General features: G+C 39.9%; 1 protein-coding gene across 2 annotated transcripts in view; it reads right to left on the reverse strand.

Annotated features, from left to right (window-relative positions):
* Positions 1-3071: 3071 nt before the first annotated feature.
* Positions 3072-23710, reverse strand: part of IVNS1ABP (influenza virus NS1A binding protein) — a 98890-nt gene continuing 78251 nt past the window's right edge. For both annotated transcript variants that reach the window (XM_088453908.1, XM_088453909.1), the window contains exons 7-15: positions 23466-23591; positions 21034-21141; positions 20499-20628; positions 8899-9123; positions 8689-8810; positions 8027-8153; positions 7769-7900; positions 7512-7685; positions 3072-4182 (exon numbers count right to left, since the gene is read on the reverse strand). In XM_088453908.1, the coding sequence (XP_088310034.1) occupies positions 3929-4182; positions 7512-7685; positions 7769-7900; positions 8027-8153; positions 8689-8810; positions 8899-9123; positions 20499-20628; positions 21034-21141; positions 23466-23591 (1398 nt within the window). In that variant the 3' untranslated portion in view covers positions 3072-3928. The remainder of the gene's footprint in view (positions 4183-7511; positions 7686-7768; positions 7901-8026; positions 8154-8688; positions 8811-8898; positions 9124-20498; positions 20629-21033; positions 21142-23465; positions 23592-23710) is intronic.

Here is a 23710-nt window from a genome sequence, read left to right on the forward strand (position 1 = left end):
GCAACAGGTGGGACAAAAGGAGGCTGAACTCGCATGACTCACTGAAAAAAAAAAATTCTAATATCTGGCAAAGAAGCAATCTTTCTTTGGAACCAGACAGAGTGCAGAAACCTGTACTCTCAATGTAGCCAAGCGGAGACCAAGGTCTAACCCAGCCTGAAGTATCCCGGAAATCCTGAACACCTTAGGATCATATTCTGTGGGCAAACCACTAACCAAAATAATGCCAAACCCTGTAATAGATGCAGGCTTTCGTGCCCTAAGCATTGTCTGAATTACAGAACTGGAAAAACCTCTCTTAAGATGGAAGATTCAAAAGCCACGCCGTCAAAGCCTGACGAGGTATGTCTGGATGCTGGCAGGGACCCTGCGTCAACAGATCCTGCCATAAAGGAAGAGGATACAGACTGTCTATGGATAGATTCTTTATGTCGATGAACCAGTGATGTCTCAGCCAAGCCGGAGCCACCAATATTACTGTTCCGCCTTCCTGCTTGAAGTTCCTGGGAACTCTTGGGAGGAGGAAAATCGGAGTAAAGAGATACTCGAAGTCCCATCTTACTGTAAGTGCATCCACAAAGGTTGCTGATGGGTCTCTGGACCTGGATCCATACCCGGGGACCTTGTGGTTGTGAAGTGATGCCATATCATCTATTTCTGGTAAACCCCATTTGTTTACCAGGAGCTCAAACGCTCCCGGATGGAGAGACCACTCTCCGGCGTGTATGTCCTGGCGACTTAGGAAGTCTGCTTCCCAAGTGAGTACTCCCGGTATGAAAATAGAGATAGCCGGAAGATGACTTTCTGCCCAAATCAAAACCAGTGTCACTTCTTTTATGGCTGCGTAATTTCCTGTGCCTCCCTGATGATTGAGGTAGGCCACTGTTGTCGTATTATCGGACTGGATCAGGACCGGCTTGCCCTGGAGCAGGTCCAGTGCCATGACAAGTGCTTTGTATACTGCTCGCAGTTCCAGAATGTTTATTGGGAGATGATTTTCCCGATTTGTCCACCTTCCCTGAAAGGTGTGAAATGTCACTGCTCCCCATCTGCGAAGACTGGTATCTGCGGTGAGAAGCACCCAATTTGGAATCCAGAATGGGCGCCCTTTGTTCAGATGCATTCTCAACCACCACAGGAGGGAGTGACGAATCTCTAGAGTAAGAAGGATCCTCTGGGACTTTATTTGATGATACTGTCTGTTCCACTTTGAGAGAATCAATGTTTGCAGAGACCTGGAATGGAACTGAGCATACCCCACCATGTTGAAGGTGGATACCATTGAGCCCAGGACCAGCAAAGCTAACAGAATGGATACCCATCGCTTGCGAAGCAGCTTACGTACTTGCAACGATAGGGCCACAATCTTGTCCTCTGGCAGAAACACCATCTGTGTCGGAGAATCCAGAAGAGCTCCCAGATATAGCATATGCTGTGTTGGAGAAAGTGATTATTTCTTCCAATTGATGATCCAGCCGGGCTTTTGTAAACAGGCTATGGTCAGTTGAAGATGGCTTTGTAAAACAACCGGAGTCTGTGCCATTATCAGAAGGTCATCCAGATATGGCAAAATTCAGACTCCCTGACGCATGAGAGGCAGTCATGAAAGCCATTATATCGGTAGATACTCGTGGGAGCCGTGGATAGGCTAAAGGGTAGAGCCTAAAATTGGTAATGTTGCCGAAGGACAGTAAACTGTAAAACTACTGGTGGTATGGTATAATAGGATAATGCAGATATGCATCCTGAATGTCCAGGGAAAAACATGTAATCCCCCTGCTCCATTGCCAAAATAGTTGATCAGAGTTTCCATACAAAACTTGGGTACATGGATAAACCTATTGAGTGTTTTTAGATTTCGTATAGAGCAAAAATTGGAATAATAGCCCCTTCCCTGTTGCGACACAGGAACCAGGACTATTATCCCCGCCTGCAGCAGGAAGTGAATGGCCTTCTAAAGGGCCAAAGCCTTTACCGCATCTGCTGGAGAACCTGTGAAAAACACTTCTGGGGAGGATGCCTCCTGAAAGTGAGGGCATACCCCTGAGAGACCACTTCTCGGACCCAGACATCTGTTTGACGCCAACAGTTAGTAAACTGGTCGACCTCCCTCCCTGGGATCCCCCAGGAGGCCTGCCTCATCAGGCAGAGAGTTTGTGGTCCGCCTTAGAAGCAGGACGTCTTGCCGTGCCAGACCTCTTAGTTTGTCACCTTGATATTTTGCGAAAACTAGAAGTCTTAGAGGAAGGCTGTTCCCTTGCTCGTCCCTCAGAACGGAAGGACCGAAAAATAAACCTCTCTAGACTTTGTAGTCACCGTAGATGGCACACCTGCTGGCTTTGAAGCTGCCAGAGTAGCCATCATTTTATCCAACTGTGCTCCAAAAGGTACTTTTCCATAAAAGGGTAAAACTTCCAGCACCTTCTTTGATCCTGTGTCAGCTTTCAAGGATCTAAACCAAAGGGGCCTGCATGTTCTATTGAAGCTGCTGATACTTTAGAAGCTAAATTTTCAGCATCTACAGGAGTTCCTCCCAGATAGGAAGCCGCTTCCCGTATATGGGAGATATACATCTGATCTCTGGTAGCATTTGGTAGAGAATTTTCCAATGCTCCCATCCATTCAACGGCCGTGGCTATCCAGGGTCCAGCCATAGCTGGACGGGTAACAGCTCCAGTTAAGATCATTTTGAGACACGCTTCAATCTTTTTATCCATGGAATCCTTTAGAAAAGATAGTGGGAAATCTGAGATAGTGGGTGTCATGGCATGGGTGAACGCACATGGAATGACCCTAATTGCAAATTATTAAAATGCAGATTTGATAACACACACCTAACTATAATCAGAGGACATTATGGGAGTGACAGATCCAAACAAAGTATAAGATTGCTTATGTTTACCCTATTTTTTTTTTGTCCTGACTCCACCAGATACTCTAAACATACTGTAAGCTACAATAACATAATTAAAGATATTTCCTAAATTTTGCATCCCTAATCCAATAAAACAAATGCATTATCCATAAACTTAGATACTAAAATATACAAAATCAGACAATGAAAAAAAATGTACAGTTGCCAACTGTCAAATTTATTTAAGAATAGTTTACATTAGCAGCGATAGAAAAGTTATTGATGTTACAGAACATAAAAGTTTTGGCTTCATACACAAAATGAAAATTGGCATATAAACCAGTTTAAATATTTGATTTTACACAATTCAAGACATTTCCTGGGTAGACAATTAACCTTACAAAAGTTCCTGAAGAATAAATAGGTGAATACTTTTTACTTTTTGAAATAGTGGAGAAAGATTCTTAATGGAGGGGAGAGAATTACAAATGTTACAGAATGTATTACTTACATTTTATTAAATACACAGTATCTAATGTATTGATTGAGCAGTTCAAAAGAAAATGTTTTGATGGTGTAAAAAAAAAAAAAAAAAAGCTGTGTCAAGGCTAATTACGCTTCTCATAGTAAATTTACAAAAAAGTAATAAAAAGGCAATCTGAAAATATTTACCGTTTGGCATTCCTGCACTTTAAACAAAAACATCGGTCTTGTCTAAACTTTAATAAGGCTTTTAAGTAGTTTGTACTGAGGGGAAAAAAAGCAAAAAGACAAATCATTTTTGGACATATAAAAACATCAGATGTTTAGACTTTAACATCAGTTACTGGAATTCATTATTCCAGTCCAAGAATAAACATGAAATATATACACAAACTAATTGCAGGAGTGTGGAAAATAAACAAGTCCTCAATTTCTCATTGATGTTACCACATAAAGACACAACTTTAATGTACTACTACTCCTGGGCCAAAGAAAAGTATTTACAGCACAAATAGAACCTCTGCAACACTGCTGCTGTGCAAAAACCACAAAAATCATCTTTTATATGAAGGGGATGTATCTGTACATTGCCTATGATCTGCACATTTTGGTATATGGGCTCCATTCATTTAAATTGGTGTTATACACTTCAATAGTATTCAAAAATTCATTTCCATCAAATCCACCAGCAGCAAATATTTTATTTCCTGCAGCTACTACACCAGCATTGCTTCTAGGAGACGTCATGCTTCCCACCATTTTCCACTCGTTTTTGGTAGGGTCATATGATTCCACACAACTCAGTGCACGAGAGCCATCAAAACCACCTCCTACAAAAAGTTTTCCTGTTGAAGGCAAAGAATTCATACTTTACTAAAATGTATAAATTTTTTATATATATATATATATATATATATATATATATATATATATATATATATATATATATATATATATATATATATATATATATATATATATATATATATACACACACACACACACATCCCTATATTATTATTATATATATATATATATATATATATATACACACACATATATATATATATACACACATATACACACACACACAGAATATAGTATATAGGTTCATATCACAGCTGCTTGTTGACCTGTAAACACATACAGCACAGTATATAAGAATGAATGTTTTCGTTTTCACAGGTCATTCAACCCTATAAATCAGAAAGCTCTTAAGTTAATAATGCCAACTAGGAAATTCCACATAATTAAATTTTTTTGTTTATAACCACCCAATCGTAAGGATGCAATGCACTTAAGCTATCCTGCTAAAAAAAATCAGCCTCTAAACAAACTATGTATCAATGGAGTTTGATCATCAGAGAGCTAAAAGCTTCTGTATTTCTATTAGTGAACACAATGAGCTTGATCCATTTAGGCATGTAGGCGAGAGAATGAACATTGCAACAGCATAGAAACGCCAGCAAGTGCAACACAATTTGCCCCCCCTTGCTGCCTTCAAGTCCAGCAATATTGTAAGTGCTGCATGCAGCCGCGCGTACTCACGTCAGGGGTAATACGCACCTAATTGGATCAAGCTTAATGTGTGATTGGTCAATGTCATCATGTGAGAAGAGGAATAAAGGTCATCTGCAAACCCCTGTGGGGTGTAATGATGGAAAGAATAGAATCCTCCAAAAGCAGTGATGTGGTCAAAGTGGAGTGAACAGAGGTCTGATAAAGGGCACAGTGTGAAGCAGACCTAATGGACACGCAAATTTATAAACCGTGGCAGAAAGTTACCAGTGTTTTTGTAAAATGTTACTTATGCTATGTAAATCCATTTAGCAAATTAGCTAATTTAAGACTTACATTTTGTTTCTATTATGTTAATCGTTACATGCATCAAAGACATACTACAAAATGTAAATTGCAACAGAACATTTATAGGGGTATTCAATATGGGTGCGATAACATCGTTTTTTGCGTTAATATCACTTGTTTTAGTTTTACACCGTATTCAATTTCAAAGACTTAACGCAGTTTTGAAAAGTCTTTGATAAAAAACGCTAATAAGTTTTCACCATTGAATAGGTGTCAAAAAAAAAGTGCAGAATTGGGGTTTAGGGGTGCAGGCTTAAAAAAAATAGCCTGCACCCCTGAGATTGACATTTAAAAAAGAACGGTCAAAAAAAGTGTAAAAAAAATAGGGACACCCCAAAAAATGTATTTAAAAATTGGGGTGCAAAAAAAAAAAAAAAAAAAAAAAAAAGAACAGGGAAAAAATTGTTAAACAATAGGGAAATAGGTTCAGGGCTATTCTGCAAGTATGCAGCAGATGTTTTCTAGAATAGAATTATAGCGGCAGGTGCACAAATGCAGAATTTAAAAAAAATTACTTTAGGGACACCAAAATATGCTAGTACCCATTTTCATGTACCCCAAATTTGATGGGACCACTTAAAAACACAAAAAAAATAACCTAAGTGCTCTTCTGCATCACTTCTTCAATGTCGGAAAAAAAAACACCTGCTGCGGCTATTTAAATCCCCGACTTTCAATTAAAGGCTAAAACGGGGGTACCCATAGTGTTCCCCCATGTCTTTACAACTTTAGGGGGGTCTTACAATTATTTTAAGGAAAAATACGTAACTTTACGCAAATCTAACTTCGGAGTTTCCAGTTTTAGTTAATTTTATTTTGAATACGGGGATAAGCGGGACCGCGCACCATACCTTTACGCAGAAAAAAACTCCGATATGAAACGTTAACTTCGCCAGGGAATTTAACCTTTCATCTTGAATACCCCTCTTAGTCATTGTGAATCTCACATTTTCTAGAGCTATTATGATATATCTATTGTAATAAAGGTCTAAGTTCTGTTCTACATATGTAGTGTATTTTCTGTTATAACACTACACTTCTGTTGGAAAAGCAATCAGTATTAGATAAAAGGAACATGGAGAAAAAAAAAAAAAAAAAAAAAACAGTGGCTGCCTCAAAAAAAAAAAAAAAGGTGGCCATGTGTTCTATTTTAGCTAGGGCACAGTCAGTGGAGACTGAGTGATTTATAATGCCCTTTATTGGCAATGTATAAATAAAATTATAATAAACAGTGATCCAGTTATGCAGGTATCTGGATGGAAGATCGATAATGAATAGGTCAACAGCAGATGGTGGAAAGGCAATAGGTTGACATGGTCAAAAGGTCGATAGGTACAAAAGGTTGACAGGTTCAATGTCGACACAAATGGTTGACACAGTTAGGGTTAGGCTGCCAGAGGGGACGGAGAGGTTTAGGCACTAGGGGGAAAGTTAGGATTAAGGTTAAATCATAATAAAAACAAATAAAAACATTTGAATGTTGAAATTTTAACCCTGTCGACCATCGGGTGTTGACCTATTTATTGTCGATCTATTATACCACACTAGTTATGCAGGTCATTGGGAAAAAAAAAAAAAAAAAACCCACGTTTTTAGGTAGGAGTTATGTATGCTTATAAAGAGGGAGTATAGCTTAGGAGCACTTTGGCAAAATGACAGTCATCTACACTCCCATCGCTATATGCCCCTTGGGAAAGTGACTGTCACTCTCCCATCGCTATACTGTGAGTCGGAGAGTAATCAGTGTCGCTCCATTTGATACTCTGGGTGCAATGTTTTACAATATAACCTATGGATGAAAGTTGTGGCATTTCACTGCTGTGGAGTTTCTCGTGCTTTTGAGATGCAGTCAACAAAAAGTTTTAATAGAGGAGCTTGCTGGTTTTACATGGTACAAAATACAAACACTGTGGCAAAATATTATAATATATATCCGTCACACACCCACCTCTATTCTTCACTATTGCCCTCACAAAACATTAAAATCCCCTACCTCTTTAGCCATATAAATATGCCCAACAAGCCTTACAGGCATCCATCAATACTGTAATTTCTCCACTGTGTATCTCTATTTATTAGAGATGCATCATATTCTCACGTATTCGTTATCCTGTCCATTGTAACCTATGTAGTGCTTAAAGCTTGCTGATGTGCATTGTACTTTCATGGCTAGGATAAACAATTCACACTGTTTCATATTTGTAGCCACCCACTTTAACCAGTGTAGCCAACTTATTCCAAATGTCAAACTATCAAGCCCCAATACTCAGAGGTCAACTTTTGTAACGATCAAAATGAAAAGTTTTACCGTCATGAACAGCAACCCCAGCACCACGACGAGCGACATTCATAGGTGCCACAAGAGTCCATGTGTCATTTTCAGGATTGTAACACTCTACTGAATTTAGACAATTCCATGATTCTGCCCCTCCGATTATGTACATACGATTGTCAAGCTCACAAACCGCAGACTGGTGCCTTCCTGCATTATTTGAAATAAAATGTATCAAAGCATAAGATTAATCCAAACAAATGCAAGGCTAAAGGTGTCACAGAGACACTTACGAATATTTAGTGGAGCACAGCTTGCCCATGTCCTTGTTAAAGGTTCAAACACATCACAGTTCTTCAGACCTTTCTGCCCATAGGGATCAGAGCCTCCAATAATATACAACTTTCCGTTCAGGGCGCAAACACCTAAGTGGAGAGAGGTTTAAGTTTTTTTTTTTTTACAAAAAAACTCAATTGTTTTTCAGGAACCTGCAGCTCTCGCGCCAGAGAGAAACATAATATTACATGTGGATAAAGCATGGGTCCTCATACCTGCATTGCAACGGTTTGTTCTCAACTCAGGAACAGGAGTCCATGTGTTTGCATTAGGGTTATATTTTTCCCCACAGCTAAGGTCATCAGAATGACCATTTGATCCACCAACAACATACAACTCGCCCTGAGGAAAAAAATACGAGCTGAGAGAATGCTATCCTCTTCAGAATAGTGGTATCACCAGAGACTGCAGGAAACTTTAGTATTTTCTGTATGTCAGGGGATAGGATTTGGGTCTAGTAAGACTAAAGAGTACGGGAGCAGAAGCACATGTAATGGTAAAGAGCAAGATGACACCCAAAATTATATAAAAGGGGGGAGAGGGGGAAACTGCAATGCGAAAAAGGTTTGAAAAAAAAAAAAAGTGTAAGATGGAATACAGAAGAAACTAAACGTGTTTTGCATTGTGGTTATTTAGCACAGTGGTTCTCAAACTCTGTCCTCAGGACCCCAACACAGTTCACAACATTCTAGATCTCCTGGCTGGTGCACAGGTGTATTCATTACTCACTGAAACATTTTAAAAAACCCACAGGTGGAGCTAATTTTTTCACTAGTTATTCTGTGAGGAGACCTGAAAAATATGCACTGTTTGGGGTCCTGAGGACAGAGTTTGAGAACCTATGATTTAGTAGATCTGTTAGTTTATTGGTACATACCATCAAAACAGACATTTGGAAACGAGCTCTAGGAGTTTTCATAGGAGATAAAAACATCCAGGTGTCATTCTCTGGATCATAACATTCCACCGTGCGCAGACACTCTTCTCTATTGTAGCCACCTATAGACAAAAAAAATTAAATTATTTGTACGCACACAATTAACGTCCAAACTTTTGGACGCAAGACAACCAGTCGCCAGCCACTTACCTGCTGCTATGAGCTTGCCATTTAGTTCAGCTGTTCCCAGTCCAGAACGTGCATAATGCATAGGAGACATTACTTTGTCATTTGAGTCAGCAGGTTTTATCTCAAGGCTTAAACTTTTCAGTAAACGAGGAGTACTTAATGGCGAGTTCAGTGGCGTGTTACGTCCATGCAGGAAGATAACACAGAGTGTGCTGTTGAGGACAGCGAGACACAAGTAGGTTTTTTCTGCAAAGGGGAAAAAAACAAACAAAAAAAACACCCCAAACACATTAGCATCACTTATGTATTTTTTACCATAATGTTAAATTCAATCAGTATTTACCAGTTATTTATATAGAGCATGCAGTTTATTTTGATAGTTAGGGTTTTTGAATCATGACTCAATGTTATATAAAATATAAATTCTGTAATACAAATTGTTATGGGAGTCCATACTGCTATGCATACCACCTCTCTGGATATGGGGGGTGGGGATCTCCATTGGGTTAGCTTGCTTCAGCTGACATACCCATGGCAGCGCAGCACAGCTCTATAAGCCCAAACGCAGCAATTCACTGAATACTTGGATGGTGCAACCCCTGGAAAAAGTACTCTTTCCTTACATTATAGGGACAGTGATATACCAGAGCAAGCTTAGAGAATGGAAATTGCATGCATATACATGAAGATAGGAGTCATATGGGAGACACAGGAAGAGATCAGTAATAGGAAGTAATGAACCCCATAGATTTTCCAGCTATATTAAAAGGTTATATGTACGGTGTGTGATTAGGTTATTTAAGATATGCAATAATATTTTGTAGGCAAAATATTTAATAAGTGTGTAAGAAATTTAGTTTTATACAGCCTTGATACAGTAACAATGAACAAGTCTCTGAATCTTATAGGTAAGTAATGAAGCACAGGAATTACAGTGCTCTATATATCTAAGCAGGGGTGGGCAATAAGTGGCCCTTAAGCTGTTGAACTACAGCCATGGCCAAAAGTTTTGAGAATGACACAAGCATTGATTTTCAAAAAGTCTGCCGGTTGTTTTTATGATGGCAATTTGCATATACTACAGAATGTCATGAAGTGATCAGATGAATTGCAATTAATTGCAAAGTCCCTCTTTGCCATGACAATTAACTTAATCCCAAAAACAACAATTTCCACTGCATTTCAGCCCTGCCACAAAAGGACCAGCTGACATGTCAGTGATTCTCTCATTAACACAGGTGAGTGTTGACGAGGACAAGGCTGGAGATCACTCTGTCATGCTGAGTTAGAACAGCAGACTGGAAGCTTTAATAGGAGGGTGGAGCTTGAAATCATAGTTCTTCCTGTTAACCATGGTTACCTACAAGGAAACACATGCAGTCACCATTGCTTTGCACAAAAAGGGCTTCACAGTCAAGGATATTGCGGCTAGTAAGATTGATTTAGGTGCAATCATTTATCAGATTCTCAAGAACTTCAAGGAGAGAGGTTCAATAGTTGTACAGAAGGGTTCTGGGTGCCCCAGAACGTCCAGCAAGCGCCAGGACAGTCTCCTAAAGTTGATTCAGCTGCGGGATCGGGACACCACCAGTGCAGAGCTTGTTCAGGAATGGCAGCAGGCAGGTGTGAGTGCATCTTCAGACTTTTAGAGGATGGCCTGGTGTCAAGAAGGGCAGCAAGAAGCCACTTCTTAATCAGACTGATATTCTGCAAAAGGTACAGGGATTGGACTGCTGAGGACTGGGGTAAAGTTATTTTCTCTGATCAATCCCCTTTCAGATTGTTTGGGGCATCTGGAAAAAACGCTTGTTTGGAGAAGGTAAGGCGAGCGCTACCATCAGTCCTGTCATGCCAACAGTAAAGCATACTGAGACCATTCATGTGTGGGGTTGCTTCTCAGCCAAGGGAGTGGGCTCACTCACAATTTTGCCTAAGAACACAGCCATGAATAAAGAATGGTACCAAAACATCCTCCAAGAGCAACTTCTCCCAACCATCCAGGAAGAGTTCGGTGACTAACCATGCATTTTCCAGCATGACGAAGCACCTTGCCATAAGGCAAAAGTGAAAACAAAGTGGCTCGGGGAACAAAACATCGAAATTTTGGGACCATGGCCAGGAAACTCCCCAGACCTTAATCCCATTGAGGACTTGTGGTCAATCATCAAGAGGCTGGTGGACAAACAAAAACCCACAAATTCTGACAAACTCCATTGATTAGGCAAGAATGGGGGCGGCCATCAGTCAGTATGTGGCCCAGAAGTTGATTGACAGCATGCCAGGGCGAATTGCAGAGGTCTTGAAAAAGAAGGGTCAACACTGCAAATATTGACCCTTTGCATAAACTTTGTGAAATTGTCAATAAAAGCCTTTGACACTTATGAAATGCTTGTAATATTACTTTAGTATACCATAGTAACATTTGACAAAAAGGTCAAAAAACACTGAAGCAGCAAACTATGTGAAAACCAATACTTGCATCATTCTCAAAACTGTTGGCCATGGCTGTACAAATCCCAGCATGCATTGCAACATTTTTAGCATGGCCAAATAGCAAAAACAGTGGCAGGGCATGCTGGGATGTGTAGTTTTAAAACATCTGGGAGGCCGCTTATTGCCCACCCCTAATCTAAGGGAAGATATGGACGGGCTTAAAAAAAAAAAATTGAGGTAGGAAGAGTTCAGAAAAAATATTATAATATTTTTCTTATTAAACAGCAATTTACATAGTGGTTAACATGGCTTATTAACAATGGTGGGCTCGTGTGTGTTCAATTCAGACTAGTGTCCCATGTATGCTCTTAGCGTTTGCGCTGACCTTTGCCGGGTATACATTACTACCAGATTTTAATATTGTCTGTTGTCAGAGTATATATTATATGAATAATGTGTGGGTGCCTTTTTTCCATGTAATATGAAAACTAATTGTAAGCTCCTCTGTAGCAGGCACTGATCTGAATGATTAAATATTCACTGTAGAGCTGCTGGATATGTAGAGACTATGGGGTCAATCCTATCCCTTGCAATGTTCTCACGGGTGCGAGTCATCACGGCAACAGCCGCCCAGATTTGCTTTAAAATGCTCGCAGCCCCATAGCAAAATTAAACGAATTTGGGCTCAGAGCGGGCTGCATAGGGTGCAAGGTGACGGTCCGTTGCCGGTGTTTTAATGCTGTGCAAAGGCAACTCGCACCCTTTGCATTGAATAGTTTTGACCCCTAAAAGACAAAAAAAAAATAAAAAAAATTGTTGATAAAAGGTTATGGTGTTCCCTACATGGACACAAAATCAACTAAACAAATCATACTAGAAATGCCAGCGGGGCAGGGGAGCAATCAAAAAAAAAAAAGAAAAGAACACGAACACCTCCCATTATTTTATTTTTTTTAGCAGCGGCTGTAAAATGAAGATAAAGGCTGCATTGAGCAGCCCCCTAGGTGATAATGGAGATTTAATGTTGACTCTACTTGGAAAAATTAGTTATTTCATAACCAATTACTTTTCAAAAACCAAAATGAAAATAAAATGCTAAAGCTATCCAGTTTCTTCCCAATGAATCACAAATGTTACTGTATTGAGATAGGACACCTTCAAGATGATGGTCTCAAATGTAGCTTTGGTTTGATCAGTCTGCTTATTTGTTAACAGACAATTTTTCACATTTACAAAACAATTTATTCTAGATAATCCCCATCACTAATCTAATGTAGCTCTATTGAGTATTAGACAGGTGGTCTGATGTAAATCTAAAGCGGTGTACATACTATACGGTGTGTACCCAGCGATAGATGTAAAAAGCACGATCAGGCTGTCCGTACACTGCACGATCTGGTGTAAGACCGCCCAATATATCGTTCCCCCGCAGCATCCAGAAGTTTGGTGTCGGCCTCCTGATCTGCCATGCATAGCAGGTCATATGATATTACGAGCGACACAGGAGCACGCGACAGTCGGTACACACTGGAAAATTTGCAGTACAGATTTGCTTCAAAATGACAAGTAATCCAATATATCCAGTGTTCTCCCCAGAAAATTTTTCCAGCCGGGTGGTATCAAAAAGTAGCCGGGTGGGACCTTCGCAATAAATAAATGTTGTAAACCCTGCTATAAAATTATTTAAAAACAGTGCCCCCAGACTGGCCCCTTATGCAGTGCCCCCAGACTGGCCCCAGCCCAGAACTTACCTGAAAATAATCGGCAGCGGCGCTCCCACTCCCGCTGCCTCGTTGTGACTGGATCTAGCAGGCGCGCAGAGTAAGCTCTTCACGTCGCGGGTGACGTCACCCGCACAGTGCATCACTGGGAACGCTGGCCTCTGAAGCGACCGGAGGCTTCTTGAGCTTCAGAGGCCAGCGTTCCACACCAGGAGGCGGAGGGTGACTGGGAAATGGGGGGGGGGGGGGGGGGGGGAGGGGGGTAAGTGCCGGGCAGTGGGCTATTTCTGCTGGGCGATGCGCCCGCAGAGAACACTGATATAGTCTAGTGTGTACCCAGCTTAAGGGCTATTTCAGACAAAACTGTTTTGTCCAGACGGAAAAAAAAAAAAAAAACGTTTTTTTTTCTGAGTGAGTCACTGCATTAGCCCAGGTTCTGTTTAACTTTTTTGACTGCAGCCCCTTCCCTGCAGCATGCCAGCATAAAGACATGAATTAATTCCAGAAGCAAGTGTTAAGTCACTCTACCACAGTATATCATAACATTTAAAAACTTCTTCCAATGCAGATCATCTGCTCAGAAATGAGTGGGAGAAAAATAGCTTGGAAGACAAAATGTAATCCTGCCTGACATGACTTGGAAACCAAGCATACAAATTTCATGTTTTGTGTTTGCAAAATAAGCCTGTAGTAATCAACTGATGCAAGAGACTTCATCTATAGAAGTCTGTATCTAACCAATTTATCATTAACTTTGGTTTACAAAGTATAGTACATAAAGGAAAAACGTTGACACTATACTAGGAATTTCAAACCAGATTCTACAAATACTGCCAATATTTACCATTGAGTAAAGGTGTCGCCCTAATACAGGGGTGGCCAACCAATCAGAGGCAAAGAGCCAAAAAATATCTGTAGGTATGTCAAAGAACCGAGATCATGCACACGCCGAAGGTGCACGTGCGAAAAGGGTGTGACCATCTAGGACACGCCCCTGGTATGCCGTTTGCAGGAGCATACAAAAGGCATGCACACAATCACTGTGGCGGTAACTGTTAAAGGGAAAGAAAGAGCCAGAATAGTACAAAAAAATAAAAAAACAGATCCACATAAAATACACTGAAAAAGCCTCTCGTGTCACAACAGCCGCCTCTCGATGTGTCACTCCAGCAGCCCCTCATCTGTCACAACCGCAGCCCCTCAAGTGCCACTCCAGCAACTCCCTCTCTCTTACCGGGCCACTCCAATCCAGCTACCTTAAATATTTACTTATAAATATATACATATAAAAGTGAAAAATACCTGTAAAGTGATGCAGTATAACACTATAAAAACATTTTTTAAATGAGAATAAAATAAAGGATCTTTCTACAGAAGTACTGAAAATTCCAATGCTGAAACAGTAGAATTATATAGTCTGGAGAAAGGGGATACAATCCCCGAAACGTTGACGCTGTTATGATGACACATTAAAGCTACTCCGCAGTGGGTGCTTGATTCACCTGATACTGAAGTCTGAGTGCCGCCTTCATTCATTTTTGTATAATATAAAAAAATATATATACACACATACACACACACACGTGTGTAAAAGCCAGAACATCGTTAATATGCACTTTAAAATAAAATAAAAAAAGACAAATGCGAACTATTAGTGGGCATTTCAATTAAATGCAATGCTGAAGAGTGCTGGAAACAAGTGCCTGGAGCTATTTAAATTGGGCACGCTGTAAACCTGCGACTAGAGGATTTCTGCTTGCATCCTCTTGAGCAGAAATCCGACTAAACTAGTGCCTAGTAGCGGGCTTACCGCATGAGCTAACAGCATCGCACATGGCACTTAAGACACAGAATGCAGTTTATCGCGACTAAACACCTGGCATTAGGTGCCATAACCTGCATCTCCCGACTTAAAGTGCAGGGTGCGGTGTAGACAATTGAACAGCTCCGGGCACTTTTCCGGTGCTATTCAACATCATATTTAATATAAGTGCACCCATATAAAAAGGTGAAAGGGATACACTATGTAGACAAAAGTGACTGGACACAAGCAGCAAAGATTTTATTGATGTCAGTACTTTGTACTGTGCAGTGATTACTGCAAACACCATTCTGGGCAAACTGAGTACAAGTTCCTGGACAACAGCAGGCGTACTGCCATTCCGCCTTAAGAATAGTGGCCAACTGTGACACTGAAAGTTGAGTTGGCCTAGAACACACCCTTCGCTCCAATTCGTCCTGGAGGTTCTCAATGGGATTAAGATCTGGACTATGAGCTGGCCAGTCCATCCAGGTTACAGAATTTTCTGTATACCAGTCCAGCGTCACCCTGAAAACATGACAGGTGGCATTAAGTCCTGATAAAAAATATTTGTGGTTTCCATAGAACTGCAAGAGCATGGGTCTCCCTACAACGTGTTATTGTCGAAATCACCACATTAGTGGCCATTTGGAACTTGTGTGCAATGGTACGCATTTCGCTTGGGCGGGGGTGTCCAATCACTTGTCTATAGTGTATAATGTTGCTAAAGTGCTATATATTCCCTAAATTCATAATTGATTCCCACTTGATGCACTTACAGTGCATCTGGAAAGTACTCATAGCGCTTCACTTTTTCCAGTTATGTTACAGCCTTATTCCAAAATGGAACAAATTCATTGTCTTCAAAGTTCTACACACAATACCCCATAATGACAATGTGTAAAAAGTTTTTTTTTTTTTTTTTTTTTTTTAAATTAAATTTGCAAAAATCTCAAACTAAAGGTGCATGTACACGTAACGATTTTTTGAACGATTTAAACTAGAACGATGTCGTTATCGTTCAAAAAATCGTTGTTTCTGAGTTATAACTATGAACGAAAATCGTTCAAGAGCGCTCCAGTTTGTAGTTCATTTCAACATAACGATTTTCATTAACGGAAGGAACATTTTTCGTTCATCGTTTAAAAATAGTTTATTACGCTTCAAAAAATCGTTCACTTTTCAAGGGAAAACCTGACAGATAATCTGACAGATTATCGTTTGTTACAAAATCGTTACGTGTGTATGCACCTTAAGAAATCACATTTAAATAAGTATTCACAGCCTTTGCCATGAAGCTCAAAATTGAGCTCAGATGCATCCTGTTTCCACTGATCATCCTTGAGATGTTCCTACAGCTTAATTGGAGTCCACATGTGGTAAATTCAGTTGGACATGATTTTGAAAGGCATACATCTGTCTATGTAAGGTCCCACACTTGACAGTGCATGTCAGAGCACAAACCAAGCATGAAGTCCAAGGAATTGTCTGCATGGCCGGCGGTTCAAATCCTGACAGCGGTATCCCGGCAGCAGTGAAAATACAGATCGTCCAAAGGTAAGTATTGACTAACCTATTTTACCCCCTAACCCTCCCCCCTTGGGGGTGCCTAAACCTAACCCTCCCCTATCCTATCCCAAACCTAAGTCCCCCCCGGGAACCCTAAACCTAACACTCCCCCCCCGTGGCTGTCCGCACCCAGCTTACCTTCAAATCGATAAGCCGGGTGTCGGGCTTCCGGCGTAGGGAAAATGACAGGAGTCGGGATTTCAACGCCTATCATTTAACCCTTACCATGATTATACAGTCGGGAAGCAGACGGTCGGGATTACGTCCATCGGCTTCCCGTCTGTAGACCTCCAAAGACAGGATTGTCTAGAGGCACAAATCTGGGAAAGGGTACAGAAAAATATTTGCTGCTTTGAAGGGCCCAATGAGCACAGTGACCTCCATCATCCGTAAATGGAAGAAGTTCGGAACCACCAAGACTCTTCCTAGAGTTGGCCGGCCGTCTAAACGGAGCGATTGGGGGAGAAGGGCCCTTGTCAGGGAGGTGACCAAGAACCCGATGGTCACACTGTCACAGCTACAGCATTCCTCTGTGGAGAGATGAGAACCTTCCAGAAGGACAACCATCTCTGCAGCAATCCACCAATCAGGCCTGTATGGTAGAGTGGCCAGACGGAAGCCACTCCTTAGTAAAAAGCACATGGCAGCCCGCCTGGAGTTTGCCAAAATGCACTCGAAGGACTCTCAGACCATGAGAAACAAAATTATTTGGTCTGAGGAGACGAAGATTGAACTCTATTTGGTGTGAATGCAAAGTGTTATGTTTGGAGGAAACCACGCACCGCTCATCACCAGGCCAATACCATCCCTACAGTGAAGCATGGTAGTGGTAGCATCATGCTGTGGGGATGTTTTTCAACGGTAGGAACTGGGAGACTAGTCAGGATAGAGGGAAAGATGAATGCAGCAATGTACAGAGACATTCTGGATGAAAACCTGCTCCAGAGTGCCCTTGACCTCAGACTGGGGAGACTGTTTATCTTTCAGCAGGACAACGATCCTTATGGGGGGCATCCACTAGACGATTTTATCCCTGTCCAACCTCTTAACGATTTTCCCTTGAAGTTTCCCTTGAAATATGATCTTCCACTCTGAACAATTTGCAAAAGATTTGCAAAAGATTTGCAAACGATTTGCAAACGATTTGCAAAAGATCTAACAATAAGCTATGTTGTTTTAATCTGTGATTGAGAGCTTTCAGCTATAGTGGGCAGATAGTGGTTCATCGTTTGATCGTTCAGTGTGAACGATGTGTAAACGATGTGTAAACGATTTGTAAGCAAGTGAAATTGACCTGCATGTTCAGTCGATGGAGGAGACGATCAAACGACCAGCGGGAGCGCGCATCGTACATCGTTAGAAACAATTACTGCACGATTTGCAAACGATGTTCAAACGATGTTCAAACGATTATCGAACGATTTTATCATTATCGTTCAATCGTTCAACTTTATCGTCTAGTGGATACCCCCCTTAAGTACACAGCCAAGATATCAAAAAAGAGTGGCTTTAGGACAACTCTGTGAATGTCCTTGAGTGGCCCAGCCAGACCCCAGACTTGAATCCGACTGAACATCTCTGGAGAGATCTGAGAAAGGCTGTGCACAGATGCTACCCATACAACCTGATGGAGCTTAAGAGGTGCTGCAAAGAGGAATGGGCAAAACTACCCAAAGATAGGTGTGCCAAGCTTGTGGCATCATATTCAAGAAGACTTGAGGCTGTAATTGCTGCCAAGGGTGCATCAACAAAGTATTGAGCAAAGGCTGTGAATACATATGTACATGTGATTTTTTTTTTTAATTAAATTTGCAAAAATCTACATTTTTTTTTTTTTTTTTACACGTTGTCATTATGGGGTATTGTGTGTAGAATTTTGAGGACAAAAATTAATTTATTCCATTTTGGAACAAAGCCGTAACATAACATGTGGAAAAAGTGAAGCGCTGTGAATACTTTCCGGATGCACTGTATAACAGCAAATAAAGCACAATGCCTGAGAAGAATGTTGCTCCAATTCTGAGCATTCAAATTTAAAGCTAAGCTTGAGATACAGACATGCCCTAATACACCCATCCTTTTCCCTGTGCTGTGCACTTTCCTCAATTTTGCATCTTTTGTTCACATAGTGTACTTCGTTTCATGTTGCAAAGTTATTAGTATAAAGTCACAGATGACTCAAAGCATTACGCAGGTCCCTCCTCTGACCTATCTTTTGCCTTTTTACACTGACTGCATATTTCCAATTTTGCACCTTAGTTTGCTACAAAAATACTAATCCTGAGTACACTATATGAAAAGAAATTTGTACAAAGTCACAAATTCAGCAAAATAATACATGGAGCAGGTCACTCGTAATGGACCAGTCTTGTTTTTTCTAACTTACATTGTAAATTCTGTCCTCAATTTTACTTTTTCCTCAATTTTGTGTCTTCGTTCACTTTTAGTGTAGTAGGTAGTGTTTTCACGTGGTTAAATTGCACTTAAGGTTTTTTTTTTTTTGGTGCGATTTGATGATGGGTGTATGCGGACACATCTGTACACCAACCACAGCACATTGCAAGGATGTTGGAGGCCCAGGCCAATACTCATACCATATAATGATTCAGCAAACAATGGCAGAGGTACTAGCAGTGACTGCCGAATGTCAGAACATACTGACCTTCAACATCTCAGAAGAGGCCAGAACAGAAAACTATCCTGACACATGAAATATCCAAAATCGAGGTGATGCAGGGTACAGAGCATCGCCTTTGTTAGGTATAGAAAATCTCTCGGTGTGAAACCCATTGTTCCTTTTCCTTTTATGTTCTTCACGTAAGAAGAGTACATAAGATATTAATTTTTGTGACTCGCTTACTAAAGTTCCAGGTCCCCTCAGTGTCAGCTGAGACAGTAGAATGCAGTTGAGACTGCCCTCTCAATTACATGCCACTGATGAACCGGCTCTGGGTAGGCATACCGGCACAGCACAGTGGTAAATGGAGGGGGAGGAAGAGTTACTAAGGCAGAATTAGTTATTGAGTTTAGGAAATGGATGAGGGGGTTAATAAAGATGAACAGGGAAATTGATAAGGCGTACAGGAGAGCAATAGTGACAAAGGGAATATGTTGACATGGGATTTTATAGAGAAGGATGAGGATGATAGAGACACCATAAAGATTGAATGTGCAATACTGCTGCAGAAGAGGCGAATGATTTTGAGGAGAAGGAGCATAGAGAATGGACTGAAGGTGAGGACACAGGGGAGGCTCTGAATGCAGTCAACATTAAGAGATGACCAGTAGATATAATTTTTCAGGTAAGAGAGTATCACCCTAATTTAATTTACAACACTTACCTGCTCAAGTTTTTAAGCCTGAGCAGGTAGCCAAAATAGATTAATTTTTTATTGACCGACCTTTCTATACTTCGATGAACCAGTTAATGTTACATCTTCTGTGCTGCCCAATACTGCCAGTGTATTTTTGCTCCATTTTAGGGACTGCCATTCCCCTTTGGTGACAGGTATTGGAAGTTTATTATATCAATTTATTCCAGTAGTCTTAGGTGCAGAGTTTATCCGTTTCTACATTGTGACATATGGATTTGCTATATAATGCAGTATACATAACTCACATTTTCTCCCCTCATTAGCCTGTTAGGGTGTGCACTCAAAGTCAGGGTTAGGCTGCAGAAAGGCTTAGGTTTAGAGTCAGTGCTTAAGTACTGTATGTCAACATGTCACCATGATATCCAAGTCAACATTCTGAATGTTGACATTTTGGACCACACTATTACATAGAGTTTGCTTTTAATGGTAGGACTTGCAAAAAATAAAATAAAAAAATATATAGATTAGGGGTCTATTTACTAAGCAGTGTTAGGAGACAGAGTGAAAAGTGATAAGAAAGTGATTAGGTGCCAGCCAATCAGCTCCCACCTGTCATCTCACAGGCTGTGTTTGAAAAATGACAGTTGGGAGCTGATTGGCTGGCACCTTATCACTTTTCACTCGGTCTCCTAACACTGCTTAGTAAATAGACCCCTAAGACTTGTATCAATATAGATTAGTTGATTTCGACCTATCAAGATAAATTGTGAATGCGATACTCACTAGATTTCTTTTCTGAAGCAACTATTTTCCATTCATGTTTAGGGCTTTGTGCTGAAAAACCTGACGGTGAAAGGGTCCCAGAAGAGCTGCTGCTTAAGTGCCTATTGTCACTTTCACGAGGAGATTTCTTCTGCAAAGTTAAATATATATAAGGAAAAGATGACTGGGAAGCAGCTGGATAAAAATTAATCCATAGACAACTCCATTTTTTGGAGTGAGAAGCAAAAAAAAAAAGTTTTGCCCTGTAAAGTTTTTTTTTTTCCTTTACATTTGCACTTTTATGCAATTATTTCAGCCTTTTCAACAAGTTAATATGGGAAAATGTCCCACTCTTTTTTTAGCTGGAATTCTAAAATATACTTGTGGAGTTATAATTCTATCAATATTCTAGTTTTGAAAGTCTATGCTTAATAGGTCACACGAAGTGTGTATGCATACATCTGCATGTGAAGACAAAAAAAAACACCGTATCACTAAGTTGGTTACAGGGTGTAGTAAAAAGAAAGAAAAAAAAGCCACACCACTTTTCTGGTACCTGAATCAATTGAATACCATCCTCATCACCAGCAAATATGTCATTATGGTCACCAAGAGCATGCCCATCAAGCAATTTGTGATCAGCTGAGTAGTACAATGTTTGTACCTGTAAAACAATAAAAATATAGCCGTATGGATACTATTCCCATGGGAAATATTTTTTTACTGTAGATATTCCACTTCAGGTCATCTTCACTTTGTATTTAGTTTCCATTGACAAAAAAAAAAAAAAAAGTAGGATATCTTCTTCTATAGACTACCGAGGAGCCTTCAGTTCTAAGTCTTCATTATCCAAAATTTAACAAATTGGCGTAGAGGAAACACTGATAAACAAGGATATTCTAGTGCAAGATAACAAACAATAACGAGTAGTGCACATATGAATGCAAGGTAAACACCAAACAAATGCCAGGAATGTACAGATTAGTGAAGCCTGGATTTGCAGGCATATTTTTGTACCAGAACATTTTTCTTAAGAAATAATTCCAACAGCAAAACCTTCACCCCACCAAAATATAAAAAAAAATAAAAATGGGGTAGAAATGAAAATTCAGGCGTCACAGAGCACAGATGAAAAATGTACATAGGTTCAGCAAGTGTAAATACATACTGTACAAAGGACTTTGAAGTATTTTTTTTTTTTTTTCACAGATTGTACTAAACTAGTAGCTTTACAACAGCTTTCAAAGATAAGTTTATGCCCAAACATCTGAATGCAGAGTCCACATATAGTAACCTAATAGAATATGGAATTTGTACTTGCAAGTAAATAACATTCCCTGCAGTAACACCTGCGGAAGGGACTTTACACAAATATTTAATGCAGTTCTAAGATGGTATCCTCTAGCACAAATGCATGAGGCAGATTATAAAAGATCAAATAAATGTAAAAAAAAAAATACTACTAGGAAGTGCTTAGGATTAAAGAAGTTTCCACTACTCCATTAAAGCAGAGCACAACTCTAGTGGATGACATTATGGTCGTCATTAACGTATGCCGTTTAGCATATCCAAAATGTCCGCTTTACCCAAACTGCGCAATTTAATTTTAGCCCAATCATTTGATATATGTTTAAATCAGGGGTGGGAAACCTTTGGATATATATATAGCATTATTAGAGGGCCTGGTGCAGGCCACGCCCTCTCCATGTGACATCACATGGGGGCAGGGCCACAATCACTGGTGATTACAGCAATGCTCTGGGGAGCTATAAGGGCAGCGGTGTGACCATCCGAATACTCCAGGCGGCACTGCTGCATAGATTCTGGCTGCAGGGTGTCATTCTAGGCACCCTGCTAGCCAGATGAGGCTAGCAGAAAAAAGCTCAGAGGGCCAGATCAAATGATTCCGCGGACCTTAGGCCCCTGGGCCCGAGGTTCCCCATCCTTGTTTAAATAGATATTCTTTATAGAGGACATCTCGCAAGCTCTATGTCACCTATAGTAGTTTGTGCTTCAATAAAGTCTATAGAAAGAATCTAATATGCAGCAGCTGTAATGCTGGTCTTCACAGTAATAAATTGAAATAAAATAAAATTTCAGCCATTACACAAATCCAAATGTTTTATAATCTTGAAAAATCAGATTAGACTAAAAAGTTCTAAAAATTAACTGCTTTTATACTAGGATTTTAAGCAAATTGGGCCTAAAACGATAATTACAAGCTTAATCATTTAAAGTTACATGATTAAAGCACATGCTCATTTAATGTTTTAAGAAATCCAGTAGGTTAAACTGCATGCGAAATACTTGTGTAATGTCCTTTCTAAATTGAGATTTAGTGAAGATTATATATAGCCCTAAATCAAGGTTAACAGATTTCCCTAAAAAAAAAAAAAAAAGTTGGCGATTGTTTTTCCCCATAAATAAAAATTGAATTCAGGCATTTTCAATGAGAAGGTTTAGATGTACAATGCACTCCGATCCTGTAAAAGGAGTAAACACTATTAAATCATCATCATGGTTCTCTGCCCACAGCGGATTTTCTTAGAAGGGCTATGGCAGACTGGCGCTTCATTACGATTCAATTAACCTTGAGGTATCTTCATTGTTCTTCAGTCTTGGGTATCCTACTTTTGTTAAATAACCTATGGAAAGATAATCAACGGGGAGGAAAATCTGTTAGAAGGTTTCATCATAATGGGGTCATTTCAAGTAAACCTGTAAGAAAATATTAGAAAACACTGAAAGACTACAGTGATTTAGGACAAAAACAAAACCCTTAGCACTTATACACAAACTGGAAAAAAAAGACAATTAAATAATTTGGGAAAATAAGAATTAATCTCACCTTTAAACCTACCAGTTTTCAACTGAAAACAGAGTCTCTTTATTTTGGGCTCTGATTATCATAAAAGGACAATTGGAATTAGTTTTAAAAGGTTCTGCTAGCATCCTACATGACCACAAGCGCTTCATTGTAAGACTAACCTCATCCATCAGGGATTCCAAACTCTCTCCATGTTCCCATATGCTGCGTTGAACCCAGTTGATTACCTTTGTATACAATTTCCCGTTGTTTGGGAGTGAGATATTTTCTTCAAGCATTATTTCAAGCTATGAAAAAAAAAAGTTCATCAATAGTTTGCGGAATTAAGATAGACAATACGATATATTAAATTTGCTCACACTCTATTAAACAAAGTACACTTAGAAACACAGGCACAAATCTAAAC

This window comes from Taudactylus pleione, unplaced genomic scaffold, assembly GCF_031769625.1.
Source record: "Taudactylus pleione unplaced genomic scaffold, aTauple2 ptg000602l, whole genome shotgun sequence".
Classification (NCBI taxonomy): Eukaryota; Metazoa; Chordata; class Amphibia; order Anura; family Myobatrachidae; genus Taudactylus; species Taudactylus pleione.